At 47.5% G+C, this 23,197-nt stretch overlaps 2 protein-coding genes across 4 annotated transcripts; both read left to right on the plus strand.

The window, feature by feature from the left end:
• The first annotated feature begins 1,119 nt into the window (after positions 1–1,119).
• On the plus strand, positions 1,120–10,699 carry LOC149868969 (acyl-coenzyme A thioesterase 13-like). Its single transcript, XM_090037292.1, has 3 exons — positions 1,120–1,452; positions 9,799–9,983; positions 10,239–10,699. The coding sequence occupies exons 1-3, from the start codon at positions 1,381–1,383 to the stop codon at positions 10,393–10,395; spliced, it is 414 nt and encodes a 137-aa protein (XP_089893418.1). The 5' UTR covers positions 1,120–1,380; the 3' UTR covers positions 10,396–10,699.
• Positions 10,700–11,977: 1,278 nt separating this feature from the next.
• LOC149868970 (acyl-coenzyme A thioesterase 13-like) lies at positions 11,978–17,233 on the plus strand. 3 transcript variants are annotated; one of them, XM_090039492.1, is made up of 3 exons: positions 11,978–12,365; positions 14,129–14,313; positions 15,432–17,233. In XM_090039492.1, exons 1-3 carry the CDS (start codon positions 12,225–12,227, stop codon positions 15,586–15,588), a joined length of 483 nt encoding a protein of 160 aa, XP_089895618.1. In that variant the 5' UTR covers positions 11,978–12,224; the 3' UTR covers positions 15,589–17,233. The 3 variants fall into 3 exon arrangements, with proteins under 3 accessions (XP_089895618.1, XP_089895619.1, XP_089895621.1); XM_090039493.1 differs by having other exon boundaries at positions 11,979–12,399; XM_090039495.1 differs by having other exon boundaries at positions 11,985–12,375.
• The last annotated feature ends 5,964 nt before the right edge of the window (positions 17,234–23,197 follow it).

The following is a 23,197-nucleotide window of genomic DNA, read 5'->3' on the forward strand; positions in this document are numbered from 1 at the left end:
TTTGAATCACTGTCCCAGATTGATTCAGCCAAAACTGATTCAGAGAGACAGATGCTGCCAAATCAGCTGAATCTCCAGATCACCCAGGCCAGGCCCATCCCCAGCCCGCTTTCCCAGCCCTGGCAATGGCTGCCCTGCCCACCCCAGCTCCCAGCTCTTTGGAAAAAAAAGCCCCAACTCAGCAGGTGCTGCCAGGCAGGGGGTGATCCCCACTTCCCCACACTGTGTGGGGGGCTCTGCATGAGCCCCTGACCCCCCCTCTTGCTCCCCCTGTCCCCCCACGGGTGCCCTGCCTGGGCCAGCTCTGGCCCTTAAAAAAATAAAAATAAACGAGAAAACCCCGAGACACACCGCTCCTGACAGCAGGAGGTGATCCCCTCTGCCCCGCACTGCCCCATGCCACATGGGGGGCTCTGCACAAGTCTCCAAAGCCCCCGATGCAGCATGAGGCAGTGGGGGGCAGTGAGGATTGTCCCCACACCTGGCAGCACCTGGTCAGCACTGGGGCTTTTTTTTAAAGTACCAAGCTGGGGCAGGTGGGGCAGCCATGGTGGGGGGCTGGGGGAGCAGGTGGGGCTCGGGGAGCAGGGAGGTTTGGGGGGCTGGCAGGGGTCCCCCCATGGTCCCCTCCCCCTACTTAACAGCTCGGAGTCAGCTGCAGCTCCCTGCTGCAGCCACCGAGGACTGCCCAAATCATCAAAGCTCTCCAAATCTTTTCCGAAGATTCAGAGAGCTTTGAATAGATTCAGACCTTTTCAAATCCGATTCGATTCAGATTTGGAGATTTTGCCACCGAATCAATCCAAATCTCCTCCAAATAGAATCATCACCCAAAGCTTCGCACAACCCTAATATAAAACTGGCTGGAGCACCAGGCTCAGAGGGTAGTAATCAATGGCTGGATGTCTAATTGCCAGCTGGTATGAAGTAGAGTGCCTCAAAGGCCAGTGGCTTTGGGGGACTGTTAGCACTAGTCTAGGCCACAAAGGCTTGCTCTGTGTCGCAACCCTGAAGTGCTGCCCTCTGCTTTCCCTGGACATTGTCTGGCAAGGTCCCACCCTGCCCTGCCCTATCTGCAGTCTCAGTGGCCTCCATCACCTCTGAGTCATTGCCATCAGAGTCTGGATATGTTCTTTGTTGATATCATCGATCAAAAAGAGCACTGTGTCCTGAGCAGCGCTTGGAATACGAACCTTGCCTTCTCTTTCTAATCCTTTCTCCCTTCCCTACCTTATTTCTTCCCTTTCTGCTTTTCCTCCAGCTAGTTTTGCTGGCCACTTGTTTCCCCTAGAACAACAGTGAGATCCCAGGATCAGAGGAGCAGCAACACCCTGGGTTTGGGCTGCCTCTGGCTCATCTCCTCACACCGTGAGCACTGCCATGCTGCAGCGTTTGCAGGAGGCGATAGTAAAGAGGCTGAGCACGCCTGCCTTGGACCCCATACTACACAAGGTAGGACCCTCAGCTCACCTTTCTGGCCTCTGGGAAGTGGAAAAATTTGGGCCTGACTAACTTGATTTAATCTACAGCTGGGCTGGTGGTTGGATTGAGTTGGGATGAGATGGGATCAAGGTTTGTTTTACAGTGCTCGGAGCAAGTATTTTGATGAGTCATTGACTCCAGTAAGATGTTTAACATAACACATAGCTTAAATGTGAAAGGACCTGAAAAGCTAAAGGGAAGCGGGTGGTAATTCCCTTTTTCCTCCTCTGAAATTCTCTAATCAGGGAGGTTTGAATTCTCTCATTCCAAGAGGCTCTGAGATCTACCGGTGGATCAAGATCCACTGGTTGGTGATCACTGCTGTAAAAGAACAGTAAATTAAATCAAGCTCCAATTACATGCTGTTAGAACTATACAATCAGGTGGACCTGTAGAAATGGGGGCCTGGGCAGCAGAAGATTCTGGTTTTTAAAAAATTTGCTGCATGACATCTATCCATAGTGCTCTCGCTCTCTCTTTGCCACATTTACTAGAGAAAGCAAAATCAAAGATTTATATGGACCTAGGATTTCAAGTGGAACATTGTGTGGCTTGTGATGGTCCTCAGTTCCTGTTGAAGTTTCTTCTAGACTTGGACTGACATCTGGAAAAATGTTTTCTTATCACATGAGATTTACCCTCCCGGTGGAATGCTCCACCATGCCAAAGGAAAAAACTTCCCAAACTGCAGTCCTCATTTCTGAGCTTTAGTCTAAGCTTCTACAAACTCAAGTCCAGTGATTCCCAAACCTGTTCAGGTTGTAATCGCTTTTTGATAATTTCATACGACCCCATGCAGTGGTGGGAGGGTTAGAAAGAGAAGCCAAGGTTTATATTCAGAGTGCTGTTTGGGGCACAGTGTTCTACTGGGTAGATAACAACTTGGTCAAAAAGAATTGGTCTAAAGTAGAGGCCCCAGGGGGAGGGCAGCAGGGCAGAGGGGCCTGAGCCTGCAGCCACCAGGATGCATTTGCCCCCACCCCACTGGCTCTGTGGCAGAGGGGGAGCCAGGCTCCATGCTTCGTTCCAGCTGCAGCAGCTGCTGCTTCCCACAGGTGGCAACTTGTTGCTCAGGCACTTCTGCGAAGGGCAGGAGGCGATAAACCTGCGTTCCTGACCCCCTCTGACAGGCGGGGGTTGTGGGGCGGGGGGTGAGCGGCACAAATAGGGCTGCGGGGGCTGTGGGTCAGGACTGAGGAGTAGCAGCAAGGCCAGGAGCTGTGGGTGGGGAGAGAGGGGCAATGGCCTGGGCAGGGCACTGGCATATCAGGGTTGCTCAATGCCACAAAGCAGTGTTGGGGGAACAGCTGCAGTGGACCCGCATCCTGGTGAGTGAAATAGGCAGGGGGAGCTCTGATTTTCCATAATAAAAGCCCAGAAATAAAACCAAAATGTATAGGTATTTAGAATGTATTTTATTATAGTGATTGAGGCACTGGTAGGCTTCCAAATTGCTTTAAAATAGCAATTATATCAATAAAACATTGTGTTCAACTGCTACCTATATATATATATATATATATATATATATAGTGGCATTTCAATTTAATTGTGGAAAAACATGGATTTGGAGGTTTTGAATCAGAAAAATTGCAATTTGTAACCAGAGAATTTGTGATTTTTCAACAGAGAAAAGCAGGATCCCAGCATGCATCATACCCTATTTCCTGCTGTCAAAGCAAGTCTTGTCATCTTTATCCCTAAGCCATTTTTCTCTTGCGTGCAACATTTAATGATAAACTACAAAGCCATCTGCATAGTTTTACAGAAACAGACTTTAGGTCTGTATCTCCCTCTTCAGTGTCATACTTTAACTTTCTATCTATCTATCCTTCTTATAAAAAAAAATCCTCATTGAGTTAAGAACAATACAACAGTTGCTACCAATCCCAACGTATCTGCAGAATATACATTCTGCTTTTCCCAGTTCTATGGGAACTTGTCTCACATTGGTACATGCAACACCCCTTAAAAGTACATTGGAGATTCCCCAGTTCATAAAAGGAGTGTGCTTTGAAAAAAAACTGTGTGAAAACATCAAAGACATAATATTGATGAACTAGCTTCTTCAACCTTTTACCCAAAAAAACTTACTACCTAGTTGCATCAGTCTGATTCTTTTGGTGAATACACACATTTTGGAGTGAGAGCACCCATATACAAGAATACCTTCTTATTCTGGATATCTAGTTAAAGCAGGGAACTAGAGAAGTATGACAGCTGATAGATTTACCCATGTGGAAGCCCTGATCATGTCAAGCTAACTTTCCTCATAATCCTTTAAAAACACTTAGTTCCATTTTGTAAATATTCATGGAGGTTGTCACAGTTGAAAGAGGAAGCATCTCATTCCAGGTTTCTGTTTGTTTCCCTTTTGAGAGATATCCAGTGTGCCCACACGACTTTGGCTGACTTGGCCCAATGTTGATGGCTGCTGGAGTCCCAACTCAGGTCACTACTGGGTGCTAATATGCTGTGGAGCATCACGGCAGACTGTGAGCCCATTCCCCCATCAAGCAGACAAGTCTGTACCCCAAAGCGGATGGAGTGGACAGGGCCTCACTACACAGCCAGCAGCATCATGAATCGCATCCCCTCTCTGCAAAGCCAAATCAGACCAGGTCCCTGGAGTGATGCCCACAGACACCATACTGTGTGCTTGGATAAGGCTCTGAGTTCAGTCCTTTCAGTACTGTGCTGAGGCTTCTCATTGTGGGGCTGCATGGACTCAGCTTTGGAGGAGGCAGCAACTGGTGCAGAATGGGACCTGTCTAGGTTGCGAGAAGGGAGGGAGGTTGTAGATCAGGGTCAGGCCAGTGTATGAGCCACAACTGCACCTCCCTGGCATGGCCTGTGAGGAGCTGCCGTTTCCTCTGCACTCCCTGCCAGGCTGTGGGTTAATCTGTCTCCTTCTCTCTCTTCCCTGTGGTATTGGGCTGTCATGTGGGTGGACAAAAATTATTCATCCATTTGTGTGTGTGTGCTCATGAACCTATGTATGCTTACACGTACATGTCACTACTTTGTGTGTGTGATGTCTCTGCTGGTGCCTGTGTGTGTCAGAGGTTTCAGGCTAGAAGCGCTCAGTCCCCTTCTCACTAAGGGAGGACTGGGGACTCAGGCGAGGCAGGGCATTCAGTGGATCTGGCCTGGGAACAGACACTCCCTGCTTGAAGCCTGGGTCTGGTTGTGAATCCCCACAGCAGTGTGGAGCTCCTGGGGAGAACCAGCCTGGGCTTGCTCTTCTTCATAGGTTTCATAGACATCAGGGCTGGAAGGGACCTCGGGAGATCATCGAGTCCAGCCCCCTGCCCAAAGGGCAGGAAGTCAGCTGGGGTCATAGGATCCCAGCAAGATAAGCATCCAATTTACTCTTGAAGGTGTTCAATGTAGGTGCTTGAACCACCTCCGCTGGCAGGCTGTTCCAGACCGTGGGGGCTCGGACAGTAAAGAGATTCTTCCTTATGTCCAGCCTGAAATGGTCTTGCAGGAGTTTGTGACCGTTCGACCTAGTCATCCCTTGGGGCGCTCTGGTGAACAAATGTTCCCCCAGATCCTGGGGGTCACCCCTGAGAAACTTATAGGTGGCCATCAGATCACCCCTGAGCCTGCGCTTTTCCAGGCTAAAGAGTCCCATGTCTCTCAGCCTATCATCATAAGATCTGTTTTCCTGACCTCTGATCATGCATGTGGCTCTCCTCTGGACTCTCTCAAGCTTCTCCACATCCTTTTTGAATTGTGGAGCCCAAAACTGGACGCAGTACTCCAGCTGCGGCCTCACCAAGGCCGAGTACAAGGGGAGAATGACGTCCCGGGATTTGCTCGAGAAGCATCTATGGATGCAAGCCAGCGTTTTGGTTGCTTTACTAGCCGCAGCATCGCATTGCAGGCTCATGTTCATCTTGTGGTCAATGATGACCCCCAAGTCTCCTTCTTCTGTAGTGCTATCCAATGTAGCACTGCCGACCCTATAAGGATGCTGCATGTTTTTCCTCCCACGGTGGAGAACCTTGCATTTTTCGGTGTTAAACACCATCAGGTTCTCGTCTGCCCATTTGCTGAGCTTGTCCAGGTCAGCCTGGATCACCCGCCTATCTTTTGGCGTGGATGCTTTGCCCCAAAGTTTGGTGTCATCGGCGAACTTGGCCAGTCCACTCCTGACTCCAATGTCCACATCATTAATGAAGATGTTGAACAGTATGGGTCCAAGGACAGAGCCTTGAGGGATCCCACTGGTCACAGGGCACCACAATGAGTGACTGCCATCAATTACAACCCTCTGGGTCTGACCACGGAGCCAATTTCCCAGCCAGCGGATCGTGGTGGAGCCAAGGCCACAACTGGCCAGTTTGGCCAAAAGGTGATCATGGGATACCAGATCAAAGACTTTTTTGAAGTCAAGATATATGACATCAATCTCTTCTCCCTCGTCCAGGTGATAGGTCACCTGGTCGTAGAAGGAAATGAGATTGGTCAAACAAGACCTACCCGCAACAAACCCGTGCTGGCTATCCCTTAGGATGTTAGCCTGGGCCAGTCCATCAAGGATGGCCTCCTTAATAAACTTTTCTAAGATCTTCCCCAGGATAGAAGTCAGGCTAATGGGCCTGTAGTTAGCCGGATCCACTCTCCTCCCTTTCTTGAAGATCGGCACCACATTGGCCTTCTTCCAGTCTTCGGGCACTACACCAGAGCGCCAGGAGTTTTCAAAGAGCCGTGCCAGGGGCTAGGCTATGACGCTCGCCAGCTCCTTGAGTACCCTGGGGTGCAGATTGTCAGGGCCGGCTGACTTGAAGGTATCCAGCTTCTCAAGATGTTCCTTCACGAGGTCAGCATTTATGGAGGGTAGGGGATCCCCAGCACCCGGATCTCCCTGTCCCATAGCAGGCATGGGCGTCCCATGGGACTGATGAAAGACTGACGCAAAGTACCTATTTAATAGGTTGGCTTTTTCCTGGGCATCAGTTGTCAGTTGCCCCATCTGGTTTAGCAGGGGTCCAACGTTGCCCTTGCTTTTCCTCCGGCTCCCCACATATCTGAAAAAGGACTTTTTGTTGTTCTTGATGCCTGAAGCTAGTTGGAGTTCAGTTGCAGCCTTGGCTTTCCTGGTTTGCTCCCTGCAGGACCGGACCAGTGCAGAATAATCCTCCTTGGTTACATAATCCTCATGTATTTCATGTGTGTTTCTCTTTGTCTCAGAAGGGAAATTGCCAGGGCTGCCTATTAAGCATCCACTTCCCTTTTCTGTGTGGCCCCTGCTCTGCTCCGCATCACTGTGCCACCCCTGGCACAGTAATACGTGGCAGGGTCTATAGGTGTCAGGAAGCTGAGCTGCAGGTAGTACGTGGTGTTGGAGGAGTCCACGGAGATGGTGATTCTGTTCTAGAAAGCTGGTTTATAGCTTGTGCTACCAGTCCTCCACCTCATCCACTCTAGCCCTTTGCCAGGAGCCTGCTGGATCCAGCCCCACCAGTAACTGCTAGTGACAGAGCCACCAGTGACGGTACAGGTCAGGCTGAGGGTCTCCCCAGGCTTCACTGCTCCTAGGCCAGACTCCTGGAGCTGGAGCTTGGACTGGGTGCCTGTAAAAAGCAGGGATCAGTCAGCATCCACCCAGACAAAACTCCCCAATTTCTGCTACTTCGTGCAGCTCCCCCAGCACTCACCTGGGACCAGGGTCAGGAGCAGCAGGGGACAGAGCAGGGCTGTCATTGTGTTGCAGGAGGGGAGCACAGAGCCTGGGAAGGAAGCTCAGCTCCTGGGGACACTGGCTCTGAGCACTCCAGGGCAGCTACTTGAGCAAAGAGTTGGGTTGGGATTTGCATAGAGGGCATGTGCCTGGGCCTGGCCAAGGACAGATAGTGAGAGGCATGTCTGTGTGTGTTTCTGTATGTCTCTGTGTGCATGTACTCAGGGAGGAGCCAGGGATGGGGAAGTCAGCCAGGAAGGAGCAATTCTAGAGGGGAACCCAGCAGGGTCCCGATGCACTCAGTGCAGGCCTGAGCCAGCAGTGACAGGCTGTGTGCAGTCACATGTGGACCATCTTGGAAGGGCTGTTTTGGGGGGAAGTTGAGGATGAGCAGGACAAGGAGGGGGAGCCACTGCTCTTAAGACCCCCTGGTAGGGAGAACAGCAATGCAGAAAAGAGGCCCTCAGTGCTTCTGTACCCTGGCAGGGTGGGTGTCTGCATAAAGGACACAGCTATGCTCCGACTCTGCAAGGCTCCTGAAGTGGACGCGGGGAAGGTATAGCCTTCCTGGTGCTTTGTGAGAGGGTGTGTGCACACTGCTGTGTGTTGTGATGTTGGGGTGTCCCTCTATGTTACCCATGGCATGTTTTGTTTGGTGCTTGACTTGGGGGTCGGTGCCACACTGACCTAACCTCATTCCTGGGTTGGTGTTCCCCTCGGCCTACCACTTTCTTTTTTTTGAAAGTGCAGCCCATGCATCAGTAGGGGATGGCCCTGCAGGGGTAAGGTGGGGCTTCTCAACCTGGAAGGACTTGGGCAGTGGGGTTCTGCAGGGCTCGGTCCTCGGGCCCGCACTGTTCAACATCTTCATCGGTGATTTGGAAGAGGGGGTAAAAAGCACCCTGTTCAAATTTGCTGATGACACTAAGATGTGGGGGGACATGGGCACACTAGAAGGAAGCAGCAGGATGCAATCAGACCTAGACAGGTTACAAGGGTGGGCAGATGAGAATAGGATGGGTTTCAACACAGACAAGTGCAAGGTGATGCACCTGGGGAGGAACAACCGGCACCATACCTATAAGTTGGGGAACGCCCTTCTTATCAGCACAGAGGCGGAAAAGGATCTTGGAGTCATCATTGACCCCAAGATGAACATGGGCCGGCAGTGTGGAGAGGCAGTTAGGAAGGCCAACCGTACCTTGTCATGCATCCACAGATGCATTTCAAGCAGGTCCAAAGAGGTGATCCTCCCCCTCTATGCAACACTGGTCAGGCCGCAGCTGGAGTACTGCGTCCAGTTCTGGGCACCACACTTCAAGAGGGATGTCGACAGCATGGAGAGGGTCCAGAGGAGGGCCACTCACTTGATTAGGGGACAGCAGGGCAGGCCCTATGAGGAGAGGCTACGGGACTTGAACCTGTTCAGCCTCCAAAAGAGAAGGCTGAGGGGGGATCTAGTGGCTTGTTACAAACTAGTCAGGGGGGATCAGCAGGCATTGGGGAAGTCACTGTTTCCCCGAGGACCGCCAGGAGTGACCAGGAATAACGGTCACAAGTGGGCAGAGGGTAGGTTTAGGTTAGATATCAGGAGGCGCTACTTCACGGTCAGGGCGGCTAGGGTCTGGAACCAACTTCCAAGGGATGTGGTGCAGGCTCCTACCCTGGGGGTCTTTAAGAGGAGGTTAGATGAACACCTTGCTGGGGTTGTTTGACCCCAATACTCTTTCCTGCCATGGCAGGGGGTCGGACTAGATGATCTATTCAGGTCCCTTCTGACTCTAGAAACTATGAAACTACAGCAGGTGGATAAATCAAAGCAAATTTTTAATGTTAACTCCATGTCAGTGGCCAGGAACCTTTAACAAGCTTCTGGCTAAAACAGCCTGGCTCAAGTCCTACATGGGCCAGGTGGTTCAGTGGCATGTTGGAGAAGAGGGTGGAGGGGTCCCTTCACTCACGCCAGGGCTATGCAGCTAGGAGCTGTGCCTGCACCACTGCTGCTACTCCCTGTACCCACTCCCTAGCTGGGGGGCAACCACCAGTTTCCAGCTGGTGGGTTGCTCTACCAGAGCTGGATGGCTGCAAACTTTGCAGTGTGAGCACAGCTAGAAGCTCCTCACTAGCTGGAATCTGCACCCACACCACAGGCAGAGGAAAGACAGGGCTGGGAGAAGTCATGGAAAGCTGCCTACTGCTGGGACCCGGCACAGCTGCTCACTGCCAACCCGGGTACAGGTACAGGCAGAGTCTTCCAGCTTCACAGGCTAGAGCTAGTGGCTGTATGTTGCTGATTCCTGTTCAATACTAGCTTTATTCCAGATAACAGAGGTCACTTAACTGAAGTATGCCACTCCACAAACAGCTACTAGCAGTTCTGGAAGATCACAGAGATGCTATTTAGGTGAAAAAATATTTGTTTTTTCAATTGCTCCAGCAAAACACGCTTCAGCCATAACTATAAAAATACTTGGTGCAACACTTACCATTCCATTTTTCTTTTTTAATAAACTTCATATGAACTTTCGTGGTAGCTTTCAACTTGGTCTTTTCCCTGGGATCTGAGACAGTCATCCATATGCTGAGAACTTGAAGTAACGGCATTTTGTTCCTCTGTTCTGTTTCAGATTAAATGTCTTTCTGCAACTCCTGGAAAGATTGTTTGTGAAATGAAAGTTGAGCAGGACTTCATAACCGAACATGGCATAATGCATGGAGGCTTGACAGCCACCCTGATAGATATTGTGTCAACAGCAGCATTGATGAACTCAGAAAAAGGAGTACTGGGGGTCAGTGTGGATATGAACATAATGTATGTATTGACCATACTTCCTGGAGTGTTAAGTCTTCATAGATGTCACCTTCCACATAGACTCGGCTGAATTTTCTTCCTTGTGTGCTAGTCACTATGGGACTTGATGCTAGAATTAGAGAGGAAGGGATTTGAGCTTGAGCACTGTCTGGGGTTGTTGATACCAGCTGCCTGTAATAGGTTCATTTTAAATGCCTGAATGGTCTCCAATACATGACATATTATATATAAATCCTCATCTCTCTCTCATTCAAGGTACATATTCGGTGCTAAGTTGGGAGAAGAATTACAGATTACTGCTCAGATTCTGAAGCAAGGAAAACATATGGCCTTCACCAGCGTGGATATAACAAACAAGGCAACAAAAAAGCTAATTGCACAAGGCAGACACACAAAGTTCATGGCGTATTGATATAAGGAGATGAAAAGAGAAACCTTTGCTGTAAGAAATCAGTATTGAACTAAATTTCTAGTTTAAACTATATCTGAAAGCTGTTAGTTAAATTATATAAAATAGGCTGGTCTCAGTTCCAAGACTAATTAGCACTAATTTTCAGTTGATTGTAGTCCTTCAGGCTTTGACTACCCTGTCAGGAATGTGGGGATTGAGGAAAAAAGTTCCAAAGAAGAATTGCCTATTCTCTGAGGGCCCTGCTGCATGTTCAAATTAAAGCTGGATAGAAACCAGCAATAAAGTTGTTATACATTTTCAAGCACTAATTTTGTAGCTGGTTGTCTTCTTTTATAGCTGGATGCACATTTTTGGTGCGATAATTACTTTGCACATGTGGCCAGTCTAAATTTATTGTACAATTCACCAGTCAATTGTCTGATATATGTAACGTGGGGCAGGGGCCTAACTGTTGACCCTCAGACACAGTCTGAGAACCCTCTGGACCACCCGCAAGTTGGTGATGGGGGCAGTGCAAGGGCACTCTGTGCACCACCAGCACTGCCCTTGCAACAGGACTGGCCTCACTGTGGTGGCTAAATGCACAAGCGACTGTGTGCATGATGTGCTGGTGGCTTGTACCAAAATGAGTGCAGTCCAGTTGCTTGTGGGCAGGAACTCGTCCCCTGCTCAGCTGGGAAGAGGCTCCCTGCCTGCATCAAGCCCTTTAAACACGGTGCAGGTGGCAAGGGGCAAGTGGGGCATGGCCCCTTGGCTGCGGGCCCTCCTGCAGCCACAAGTTCTGCAGGATAGGATGGATCAGCCCGGTTTGTGGGCTAAGATCAAGTGGGGGCATCTGGATCCCAAAACTCTAGGCTTGGGCCTGCATGTAGGATGCCTGCCAATGGATTTCAGAGTAGCTGAAGTCCCAGGGTGAGAGCCTGGTGTGCAGGATGCTCAGCAGTAGGAGCACCATACCTGGTGTTCAGAATGGTTGAATTCTGCCTGCTCAATTGATATGGGTGTTGGAAGATTGAGTGCTGCTCAGTCAATCCAATTTGGAACTGAGCTGGTTGATTTGACCTGGACCAAAAATAAAACAAGTCTTTAGTTCTAGGCAAGCAGTCATAAGGAAGTGCTGACAGCAAACCCAAAAGTCAGTTAAGACTCCCCACGAGTGACTTGGGTTTTACACAGGTGATATCAATTGGCTGCCTCAAAAAATGATCCTACGTTTTGAACACTTTTGTTGTCATTGATCCTACATTGCACAGGGGTTGAAATGATCCTGCAAACACGGTCATTATTGTACACCTGGCCAGGCTGCTCAGGAGCCACCAGCTCGGGGCTCCCTGCATTGGGCACCTGGGCTCCTGTCCTGGGAGGCAGAGCGAGGACATGGGGTAGCCCGGCCTGAGGCAGGGATGGGATGGGAGGGGAGATGGGTGTCCCTGGGTTGCGGGGGGGGGGCACCCAGGACAGCCCAGGGACACTCATCTCCCCTTCCCACCCCACCCGGACCCGCCGCGCTCTCCTGCGCATGCGCAGCTCTCTCCTTGGGGCCCAAGAGAGTCTGAGGTCCTGCTTACGTCACAAAGACAAAAGCCGTGCCAAGCGTTTGAAGCTGACCAACGTTCGGCTAATGGAACGCGGAGGAGCCGGGTCTGGAACGCGGGGGCGGGGCCGAACGCTGTGGTCTCGGCTGCAGCTGACGGGGGCGCTGCCAGGAGGCGGACGTACTTAGTCCTACTGGGGCGGGGTGTCATCGCTGCCCCAGCCCCAGACTGGGCGGGTTGGGTGCGGGGAAAGCCTGCCCCGCAGCCCTCCCTCAGTCCGGGGCTGGGACAGCGATGACATCCCAGCCCTGGCAGCGGCAAGCGCAGTCGCGCGGGAGCTCTCCGCACCTGCCCCGCCATGAGACCTGCCCTTACGCTGCAGTCCCTGCGGGAGGTGGTGAAGCGCCTCGTGGACACGCCTGGCTTCGATCGCGTGTATGACAAGGTGGAGTCCCCGGAGGCAGCTTGGGTACCTCTGCTAGCGTCTCGCCACTTGGGACCCCTTGCTGGAGATCCCGCCGGGGTGGGGGTGGCTCTTTGCAGCCTTCAGGGCGCTGGCTGTGCTGCCGGCTTTTCCACCAAGCCAAGAGGCCGAGGCAGAGCTGTGCCCCTAAAAGGATCCGCTTCAATGGACGTGGTCACCAGAGGGACACCCCTATGCCAGTGGAATTGGGCGATCATCAAGTCTGATCCTGCCTCCCTTTGGATGTGGGAACTGCAAGAGGATAGGGAAGAGTAGCAAAGAGACACTGCAGCATGTGCTCAGAGGGTCCCTGTCCCTTAACTGATGTGCACCAGAAACTACAGCATGACAGCTCCACCTGCGTCTGCTGCCAAGTGGAAGTGGTGCCACATTAAGCAGCACTGGATACACCTCTGTGAGGGTAAAGACTTGAACCGGAGTGGGTGGTTTTTCTAGGCCAATGGCTCTCAACCCTTTCAGAGGCCAGGTGCCCCTCTACAGGTTTTTTGGATTTGGCAGCACCCCTCACTGACAACCACCTTGTGCTACCTCCCTTTACCTCATTGTTTCTTGCCCAGGTGTTGCAGCATTCTCCTACCTAGATTAGGCTTATCTGCTAAATGTGAAGCAGGCAGAAGCAGAGCCATAACTAATGAATTTTGTGGCTGGGGCCAAAAGTCCCCCATGTCACTGGGGGGCATGTAATTGAGTGGGGAAGGAGGGTGGTCTTCCCTGCCCTGCACCCAGCTCCAGCCAGGTGGTGCACAGGCTGCAACAACCCAGCCTGACTCCTCCCGCTGGTGGGAAGGGCTGCGGCTGGAGCACCTACCTGCTCTTGCTACAGGTAAACTCAGCAAAGGAGTAAACTTAACTTTACCCTTCTGTCTGTCCTGTTTATTTATACTGATATAGTGGGTTATCCATGCCAAAATAGGGAGTTAACAGAGGTCCGAGTGCTGGTGAGTTTACCCATGTAGGTGCCCTGAGCATGTCAAGCTAATCCTTCTTTCATTCTTCTTCAAAATATGAATTCAGTTCTATTACTTAAGCATTCATTGAGTTTGTAAAAAGAGTTTTGTTCCTTTGTTTCCATTTTGTGGACCACCAAGTCAGCCTATGCAATTACAGCAGACTGTAAAGTTTAAAATAAAAGTCTAGCATCATTCTGCATTAGCTTTATTCTAGGTATAAAGGTCACTTAACTGAAATAGGCTGTTGAATAATTATTTCAGCCTCACTGCAACGGGTCTGTCCTGACAAATGTCAACACTTATTTTTATGGGCAACATAAAATTTCTCCTGCAAAATATTAGTCACGATTTTATAGAACTATCTGATGAAACAATTTTAAATTGCTGTTAGTCTCTCTTTTTGCAAAAGCCCATTGCAACTTTTGGACTAGCTTTCAACTTGATCTTTTCTCCCAGAGGAACTACTGGATTTGTCATCATGCTGAGCTCTTGAAGTAACAGCAGGGGTAACTGGTGCCTCCTGAGTCTGGGTGGCAGCATAATTTGTGGGTGGGCCCTGGGGTGGGCCAAAAGCCCCATATCCACTCCTATACTTCTGTGCCATGGCTTAGTGCCCCCCCACAACACATTGCCGGCCCACACAGCAAAAAGACTGCCCCAGTTTCGGGGGCCAATCTTGGGGGGGCATGTGCCCCCCATCCCATCCTGTCCCTCCCCTACCAGTTGCCTGTGAGTAACAGGATCGTGTTTCTGTTTGGTTTTAGATTAAACTTCTTTCTGCAACTCCTGGGAAGGTTGTATGTGAAATGAAAATTGAGGAGCAGCACACAAACAGGGCTGGCACACTGCATGGAGGCTTGGCTGCCACCCTGGTAGACGTTGTGTCAACAGTAGCATTGATTAACACAGAAAGAGGAGAAGCAGGGGTCAGTGTGGACATGAACATAACGTATGTATTGAACATGCTTGCTGCAAGAGGTTAAGCCTTCACTGCTGTCACCTTTCACCAATAGGACCTAGATCCCTTTGTTGTAGGAGGATCTAGGGTGGCTCTGAAAGACTTAGTTCTACTGAATTCAACCCAGATCTGGTTTAGGGAAAACTTCAGGTAACTCTGATGCTATTTTGAGGTGGTCTTTTAATTACAAGTTTAGTTTATGGCTCAGCTTTAGTGACAAAGTCCTGATTCTGGAGTCTTTTCATGCATTAAATTTCAAACCTGAAAAACAAGTTCTTCCAGAGGGTAGGAAGTAATATGTAGGTACAAGGGGTTAATCTGGGCTCAACTTGTTCTCTCTCTTGCATGGATGCTTTGACAAACCGGTCTCTGATCCAGGAGCCATAGGATTTGAGTTTAACTTATTAAGCAGGCCACCTTGTATAAAGCCCTTAAGTCTACTTTGACAAATGTCTACTTTGCTGTAGACTTTGTTCCTCCTAGTCTCCCACCCTCTCCAACTTTATTGTTCATGGGGGCTGGATGTTTTTAAGTGTGTATAGAAGCACCTATTTTTTTCCTTAGAGGAGCTGCCTGATGTGCAAAAGTGAAGGCAAATCAAGAAAGTTATGAGAAAACTCTAAATTCAAGTGAGACTTCTGTCAGAGTGGGAGAAAACTATGAAGTCATTAAAATCTGATAAGTAGCTTCTGTCTTGTTGAGGTTCACAGCTCCCAACAGACAGAGCTCCAACTGCAATTTGCAACTAGGCTAGTTTATAGAAGACTTAGGAGATACTGGGGCAAAATGGGACTAGGCACTGACCTGTCAGTGTATAATTTAATACCCATTGTTTTGTTTCCAAGACGACTAGAAAGCTGCCCCCTCCCCATTTTGTTTTATCAGGGAGATGCAGTATCAATGGTAAACTTCTGTTCAAAATGGGTAAAGCAGGAGCTCTGCCAACTGATGCTGTCTCTGGAGAGGTGGGGATTTGGGCCTGGACATTTGTCTAAGAAGGCATGGGAGGTGGGGATGGTGACTCTAGCATGTTTATTTTAAATGGATGAATGTTCTTTGGTTTGCAACATGTGTATAAACCCTTACCTGTTCATTCTCTTTCCTTCAAGGTACATATCAGCTCCTAAGATGGGAGAAGAGATACTGATTACTGGTCAGGTTATGAAGCAAGGAAGAAGAATTGCTTTCACCACCACAGATTTAACAAACAAAGCAACAGGAAAGATAGTAGCACAAGGCAGACACACAAAGTACCTGGGACCTTAGTAGAAGGAAATGATCTGTAAAGAGAGAAAGCTTTGCCTTAAGAAATCCAGTCTTGTTTTAAGGTATAACTGAAGGCTATTAGATGGCCTATATTAAATGGGCTTGGTCTCAGATCCAGTACTAATTAACACTAATTTTCAGCTAATTGTAGTCCTTGACTACTCTGCCTGAAAGCTGGAGTTTGATCTGCCATTTTTGTGTCTGAAGAGAATAAAGCAAATTTTTCAAATCAGAATTCAGCCCTGCTGGCAGGGCAGCATAGGGACGCTAGTTTTTTGGTGTCTGTGCCATGCATGTCATGAAACATGTCCTTGTCTCCAAAGCTGTCAGTTAATCACCTTTCACACGTCAAATTCAATATTAGACTGCTTTTTGTTTTGTACAACAGAATGGTATTTAAAGTAACATCATAAAGGAACAACAGGCACAGGTGATAATTCTGATTTAAATTCTGAATCAGAAGGAAGAATATGTTGCAAAAAGAAAAAACAAACATGCTTTACTTCTATTTTTACCATGAAATTCAATGGTTATTAAAAAAAAAAAGTCTGTCAGGTACTGTAAACGGGATTTTCACATTAATTATTTATTGGAAATCAGTTTAGCTTAATGAACACATGTATCGCATTTGGATGCTTTATTTCCTGTTACTTATTAAAAGAAATCCTGCCATCCTAGACTGCATATACCTTTGCCCCTTAGCAGTGTACATGATCTTATCTGAGTACTGAAATAAATCAACGTTCAACCTTTATCTTTGTTGGGACACTTAGTCTGCTGCCTGTGGAATTGAACAATTTTAGCTCTCTAAATATTTGTTGGAATTTATTCCTTGAACAGCTTATTTGAAATATTTTACATCAATCAAACTGTTTAGTTTATATGAAGAAATCAGAGTCATCAACTATTGCAGCAGGCAGGTTAGAGGAAAAGCAATAATTGTGTGAATTAAACAAGACTTCTATTGAGTTCAGTCTCTCCTACTTCCTGACATCACTTCTATTCTAAATACTCCCATCTCTTTTCCATAGGCAAAAGTAATAAAGTGCAAAGGATAGAGATTAAGGGGACTGAGGAAATGGAAAAACAATACAGAAGAGAAATAAGCAGAAACTACAACCTAAGCATGCAATACGGACTTTAATTGAGATTAAAAGGCAGAAGTTGTTATAAGGACTTAATTAAAATACTTTATATATAGTTTCAAATTGTTGCTCTTGATGAGACTGCCACAAGTGCATATGGAATTTTCCCACTGAAACTTAAATCCATGCTAAAAGTTGCTTTCTTGAATCAAGGTCAGAGGCTTTGGGGCAATACTGTAATAACTGGTCACATTCTATTACTTAGAATTTGTCATGTCTAAGTAATTGCAATCAAAAATGCCCAGGCATATTAAGAATTGAAAATCTGATTATGTATACAATGGTATTTGACTGGCCCAGTTGAAATGTGACACTGTTGCAGATGCTCTACTAGCAGAGGGCATGGGAAGTTTTGAGAGGTGACAATGATTTCTACTCTTCCTCCTAACAGCCTGTTCAATGTAGTGGTACAAGTACTGCCTTATGCATAAGAAAATGGGACATTGTTATTAACCAGGCCACTTATTTGGGATCAGTCCATTAAAGATTCATAAAAATGATCAGTGCAAGTGTTTTTCATTTCTCAGTTGTCTTAGGTTTAATGCAACTTGATAAATTAAAGTGATGGACGGACTGAGAAAGGCTGATTAAAAATGGAGAGTAGGGGCCAGCAACCCCGTACACATGTGTGGAGCATGGCATGTGAGGTCATTTTGCTTGGCACGCCACCACCAGCCTGGGCTCTAGGCAGCTGCTGCCAGCCACGAGGGCTGCTCCCAGCAGGCTACTGGGCAGCTGCAAGCCCTACCATAGTTGGCAGCAGCTACCCAGAGCCTGGGCTGGCTGCACCCAGGAGGCTATGAACATCGGCTCCGGCATTAGCTCCATGTCAGCGGGTGTGTGCATGCATTCCTGCCTCAGAGCAGACTTTGTCTAGTGGCCCAGGAGCCCAGCTCTGTGTGTTTGTCTGCCTCTGTCTGGTCCCATGTGTGCACACATTTGGTTCTGGTTGTGTGTGCACGTGCATCTGTTCTGGGTGTGTTCTGGTTCTCTGTGTTTGTGCACATGGTTATGTGTATGCACGTCTGGTTCTCTCTCTCTCTCATTTGTCTCTCTTTTCTCTCTCATTGCAACATGCTCAACAAAAAGGGAATATGCAACAACAAAAGCAACATTTATGATTCTTAAATATACTAATATGCGGTGCATCCTGCCATGTACACACTCACTCACTCATTTTGTTTTTCTGGCATGCCAGCACTCCAGCACCTTCCAAGGTAGACATTGTGGTTTTTTGGCCTACCCTTGGTGTAGGGTGTTGTTCTTAATGTTAATTAATTTGAACACTTCAGCTCCGGGTCTGTATGTAGGACAGGGGTTTGTAGAGCAAAATGTCGACATGCTGTGTGCTATGTTACTTGAAGTTAACAAGTTAAATGTTTTAAGGATCTTACAAAATTACTTTCACCATTTGTATATATTGCTAACCTATTAAGATCCAATTTAATGAATTTAGCTTCTGTGGCATTTAACTCCTGCGTTAACTGGAAAGAGGAAGCTTAATTTATTTGGGGAAAACTAGCCTGATCAGGCGTCTATGAAGTGATACAGACATGAACGGCATGCGTCCCCAGCGGCTGGGGGGGGCACAGCTCCACTGGCAGCAGCAAGTGGGGGAGCCCCCACAGATGCCACTGGCACTCCTGCTGATGCCACCAACCAGGGGCTGGTGACCACTCACAGGCGCTGCCAACAGCATTGGCAGTGGCCGGGGCAATCACGGACTGCTTGCAGATGGTGCTGGCAGTGGGGTGGTGAGCAGCAGCCACCCACAGGCACTGCTGACACTGGAGGCGTCTTTTTGCAGGGGGTGTACCACCACACTTAGGGGGTGTACATGCACCCCGTATGAATCGCCCCTGGGTACAGGTATTTTTTTAAATAGATTGAATTAAAAATCTACACAAAACAATGCAGTTTCAAGAGAATTTAAACTATCCTCGCTACTAGATTGTCTTTTGTAACAGTCCAGTACAGATTGTAAAAGGTGCTTTCAATGACGAGTATTGTTTCTAACAAGACAGACAAGTTACAGTACATTACAAAGGTAACAGTTTCTCAGTAACTATTTTTGGTGAGTAAAAGCTCAGCAGAGGCAGTTTACCCTAAATGAAACAAATGCTGAATTATTGCAATTCAGTTTTCACTTACCCTAGGATAGGTACAGACACAGAGCAGGTAGTGCAGAACAGCTGGTACACAGCAAGTCTGCTCCCCCTCCACCCCTTGTTCATATCCTTAGGACAAAATAGCTTTTCTAGAAAAGCTGTCATCCTGTACAGGCCTTGGGTCTGTATCTGCAGTTAGTCAGTGATGTAGTGCCCTGAGGCTGGCCCCTGTATAAATCAGCACCCATTTTCAAAACACTTGTTTTTAGTCTAGACAGAAAGAAGAACGCTGAGGAAACTCATCCAAGGGCTAAGAAGAGTGAGTGACATTAGGTAGACAAAAAGCTATTAAACAGACTTGCTTTCAGGACAAATACTCTGGCAGTAGTGGGGAGTGCACATGATATGGTATGAAGGATTATCTACTCTAGTGCACTTCTTCCCAGGTTTTGGTTATACTTCGTTTACATCACAGCTTCTAGCTTTGCACTAATTAGCTCGTATTGGAGCACTCATTCACCCTACCTGCATGCTGCCTTTATTAGTCCAAGATATAGCAGGATCTACAAATGAACAAAAATGCAATTACCCATATTTCTACAAATCTAAAATAACCCTGAATTTAAGATGACCCCCCATAATTATATTCTATACATGAAAAATTTTAAAAATTGTTATAATGTTCCATGTATAGCATCTAATTATTGGAGAGTCATCTTTCTTTCATTCCTCTCACCACTGCAGGGGGAGGCAGCAGGGAGGTCAAGCAGCTTGGCCCCTGCTTGTGCCTTTCCCTTTGCTGCCCATCTGCTCCCTGCAGCCCCTGTTCTGCACCAGCGGATTCTGTCCCCATTCTAGCCTGAGGCACTGAGCATGGTCCCAGTCCAGCCCCATAGAAGCCATATGGACTGCACATCACTGCTATGGAGGCCAGGCTAGGGCTATGCTCAGCACCCCAGGCTGCAGCATGGATGGAGCCTGCCAACTTGGAGCAAAGATAAGGGTAGGGAAACAGAGGCAGTGCACATGACTGGGAGAAGAAACTGCAGGGGAAGAAATGTGTCCCGTTCTCCCACTGCACAAAGGAGAAAGCGGTGGCAGGGGAGGACCAGCTCCCATTGCACTTTGCCCCTTGCTGCCTCCCCCCTCCCACCACTACCTTCACAGCTGCTTCCTGGCCAGACAGGGGCCATACTCCAGGCCACAGCCAGAACCATGGTTCAGTAAGCAGTGGCAGGGGAGGGAAACAGGACAGCTGCAGCCAACTCAGAGCCCAGGTTAGGGCTCAAGTTGGAACGGCAGCAGCTGCCTGCCACCCCTCTGAGGCACTGTGCTCAAAGGAGGGGATTGCTCCTGACCCTCTTCCTTTCTATAAATCCTTTTTCCTCCTCCAGAATTGGGTTGAGGTAAACTGCCATGCTTATAGCAACCACCTCCATAGAACAGAGGTATGACACCACACTGACCTTGGGTTCACAACCTTAGCTGCCCTAAAGGGTTAAGGTTCTTTTATATATTCCTAGTTCTGAACTCCAGTCAGATGAATGACCAGCTGAGGCTACTGCAAAATGGCATAATAGTGGGTGGCTGGTCTTCTCTTTGACTGAAACCTTGGTGCTTGCAGTCGTCATTACAAATAGCAATTACAAGGTGGTCAGCTAGCTATAGTCGAGACTGGCATAGTAGTTACTTTGAGAATGAGGGGGTTACATACCCACAAAAACATTGGCACCACTCCCCTTCTGGACAGTAGAAAGTATAGGGGGTATAGAATTAGCAGTGTTATTATACCTGTTATTACACATTAGTGACAGAGACAGAGAAAACCATAACCTAGTATTGCCTTATTATTTTGCAAGTAGGCCACTCTATTAAAGCTGACAATGCAAGGGTTTCCCCCCTGCCCCACAAAGCTTCTCTTTAAAAATGGAAAACTGGGTAAGAGACATGGGCTGTAGTCAAACTTGTTGAAATACAGGTTTCCTTTGCCAACTGCTGGGGTTAGGTTCCTGAAAGTTCCTGTGGTTGGCAAGACAAAAGACTTATGGGAAAAATGGCAGGTGACGGGCTGATGCGCAGCCACTGAAAGTTGGAGTTACTCAAAACAGTATACCACGGTAGCCAAAAGGGTATATAGAATATTAAGCATGGATACTCAAAACCATGGTTAGCAAGAGAAACCTGTATAGTGTTTCTGAAACGCACTTCACACTCTTCATCACTATTACTGCCAACAGTCTCCTCTGCTAGTGAGTCTTCTTCATGACCATGCACTGGCTTGGGCTTGAATTTCCCCTCAAAATGGCAGCAGCCATAAAGTTTTTACATTTCAATGGAGCCTCCTCAACAATACTCCCGTACCTTATAGAAGAGCTAAGTTGCCAGACAGAGACAATGAGAAGACTACGAAAACAAAAGCAGTCTAACATGTTGCTTACTCCAGGCTAAGGAAGTGTTAGAAAAAACCCTGGTCACTGCCAAGGTGAGGAGCAGCATCTTTCCCCAAATACCTGGCTCGACTTAAGGTATGGAAATATCTAACTGGACTGGAAGTCAATTTGCACATTAGTTAACTTCCATGTCTGTATGTTTATCTAATCTTCCATCAACTCTTTAACTTGCAGAACAAGCGCACTCTTTCACTTACAAAAAACGTTTAAGGACATTAGTAAATGACCAAACAGTAATAAAACATTGAGAGTACAGACCCTTACCTTTAGTCGTCTTGTGTATGTACATTACATGCTGTCCAACATGCCTTCTATAGGATCTTTAAGGGGCAAATTAAGGCAGGTGAATGCAAATGACCCTCTGGGCTGTTCATTGGTGGGATGCACATCTGAAGTATAGACTTCTAATATTTGAGCTGGACTGGGAGTAGCTGGATAAATACACTGAACCAGCAGATTACAAGTGCACCATCAAACCATTTTTACAGACAAACACGCACAGGTACAGAACATTCTTTGAGGCAATGTTATACATAAATACTTGAATGTGCCATATCAGAAACTTAAGTCTATATGGTTTGGATCATAATTAAGAATTGCAAAAGGCACAGAATTGTTAATGCTAATCATAAATATCACTAGGACCCACATTTCCTGGTTTTCAGTCCAGAACACCACCACCAGTTTGATAGCCATTGGCTTGCAAGTAGTCCAAGCTGGCCTGCCCTGCCCTGAAGAGTTTAGTCAGCTTAGCTGCTTTGGAGTAAACAGGTTTGAGAACATACCTGGTATAACTGGAACCTTAGTAAAAGAGTATTTAAATATATTAACTGGGAAAATGACAAATCTACAGGGACTTACACAGGGACACCAGAATTACTTGTCCCCAGGACTGAACTCCACTTCTGTTTCTAATCTGGACCACAATAGTGCCAATCCTTTTCTTCTTCCTTCAGGGGTGGGGGGGAATTTAAATCTAGAAAATTTACAACTGGTAAGACTGACTACATCCCCAACTCTGTTCTCTTTTCTGCTCAAATGCAAGACCAATCAGGTGGCAGAAATTAGCTGCTTGCACTAGCATTTTCTTGTGTGCAGTTTGGCAACAGTATGAATAAGTGAAAACAGGCTTAAAATTGAACTCATATAACCTACATGTGTCATTACTGTTTAACATACAGTACCGTTTGCCAAGACAATTTACAATTGTGGGGGAAGGGAAATTTGCTGGACAACTGTGGCAAAACTAAGGAGCAGTGTCAGTCTAAGTAGGTTAAAACCTAGTTCACATGTCAAACTCCTGGCTTCAGTTCCTTTTCATAGGCCAACCCTCATGTAAACTCTTCCACCTGTTTTGTCCCTTTATTTTTGGCTGAAAGAGTCCAGCACTGCTGTAAAACAGAAGCTATGCAACTGAATGCAGGTTTGGCATTCTGAAGCTAAAAAAGAAACACCAACAATGATACAACACAGTAGTTGTTAGATGAGCATCTTTTTCTAACAAGTCTCCCTTCCCCACTCTGATCTCCATGCATGGTCAATTTTCTAGAGTAGGCAAAAATGGTCCTGTGACTCTCAACCTACTCCAAACTACCCAAGATCCACATATCTCTGCCACCAAAACTTCCTATGTACAGGATAGGTAGTGAGTATGATATTCAAAAAGTGAATATTGGAGGGTTTTACTTCCACCCTTACGAGAGCAGCCACATACATGTTTACAGCTGTCAAAGGCTAATAACCCAAAGGATCAACCTTCTGAACTCTATTTTAGCATTTATGCACCACAGCTGCAATAAGTAATTAAATTAATAATGTCATAATATAGCTTCACAAGCTTTAATTTGAGATGAAGTTTAGCCTTTAGACATGCAAGAAAGCCAGCAGAGGTATGTCTGAACTGATG

The sequence above is a fragment of the Crocodylus siamensis genome, chromosome 3 (genome assembly GCF_052110815.1).
Source record: "Crocodylus siamensis isolate JL-2025a chromosome 3, ASM5211081v1, whole genome shotgun sequence".
Taxonomy (NCBI): domain Eukaryota; kingdom Metazoa; phylum Chordata; order Crocodylia; family Crocodylidae; genus Crocodylus; species Crocodylus siamensis.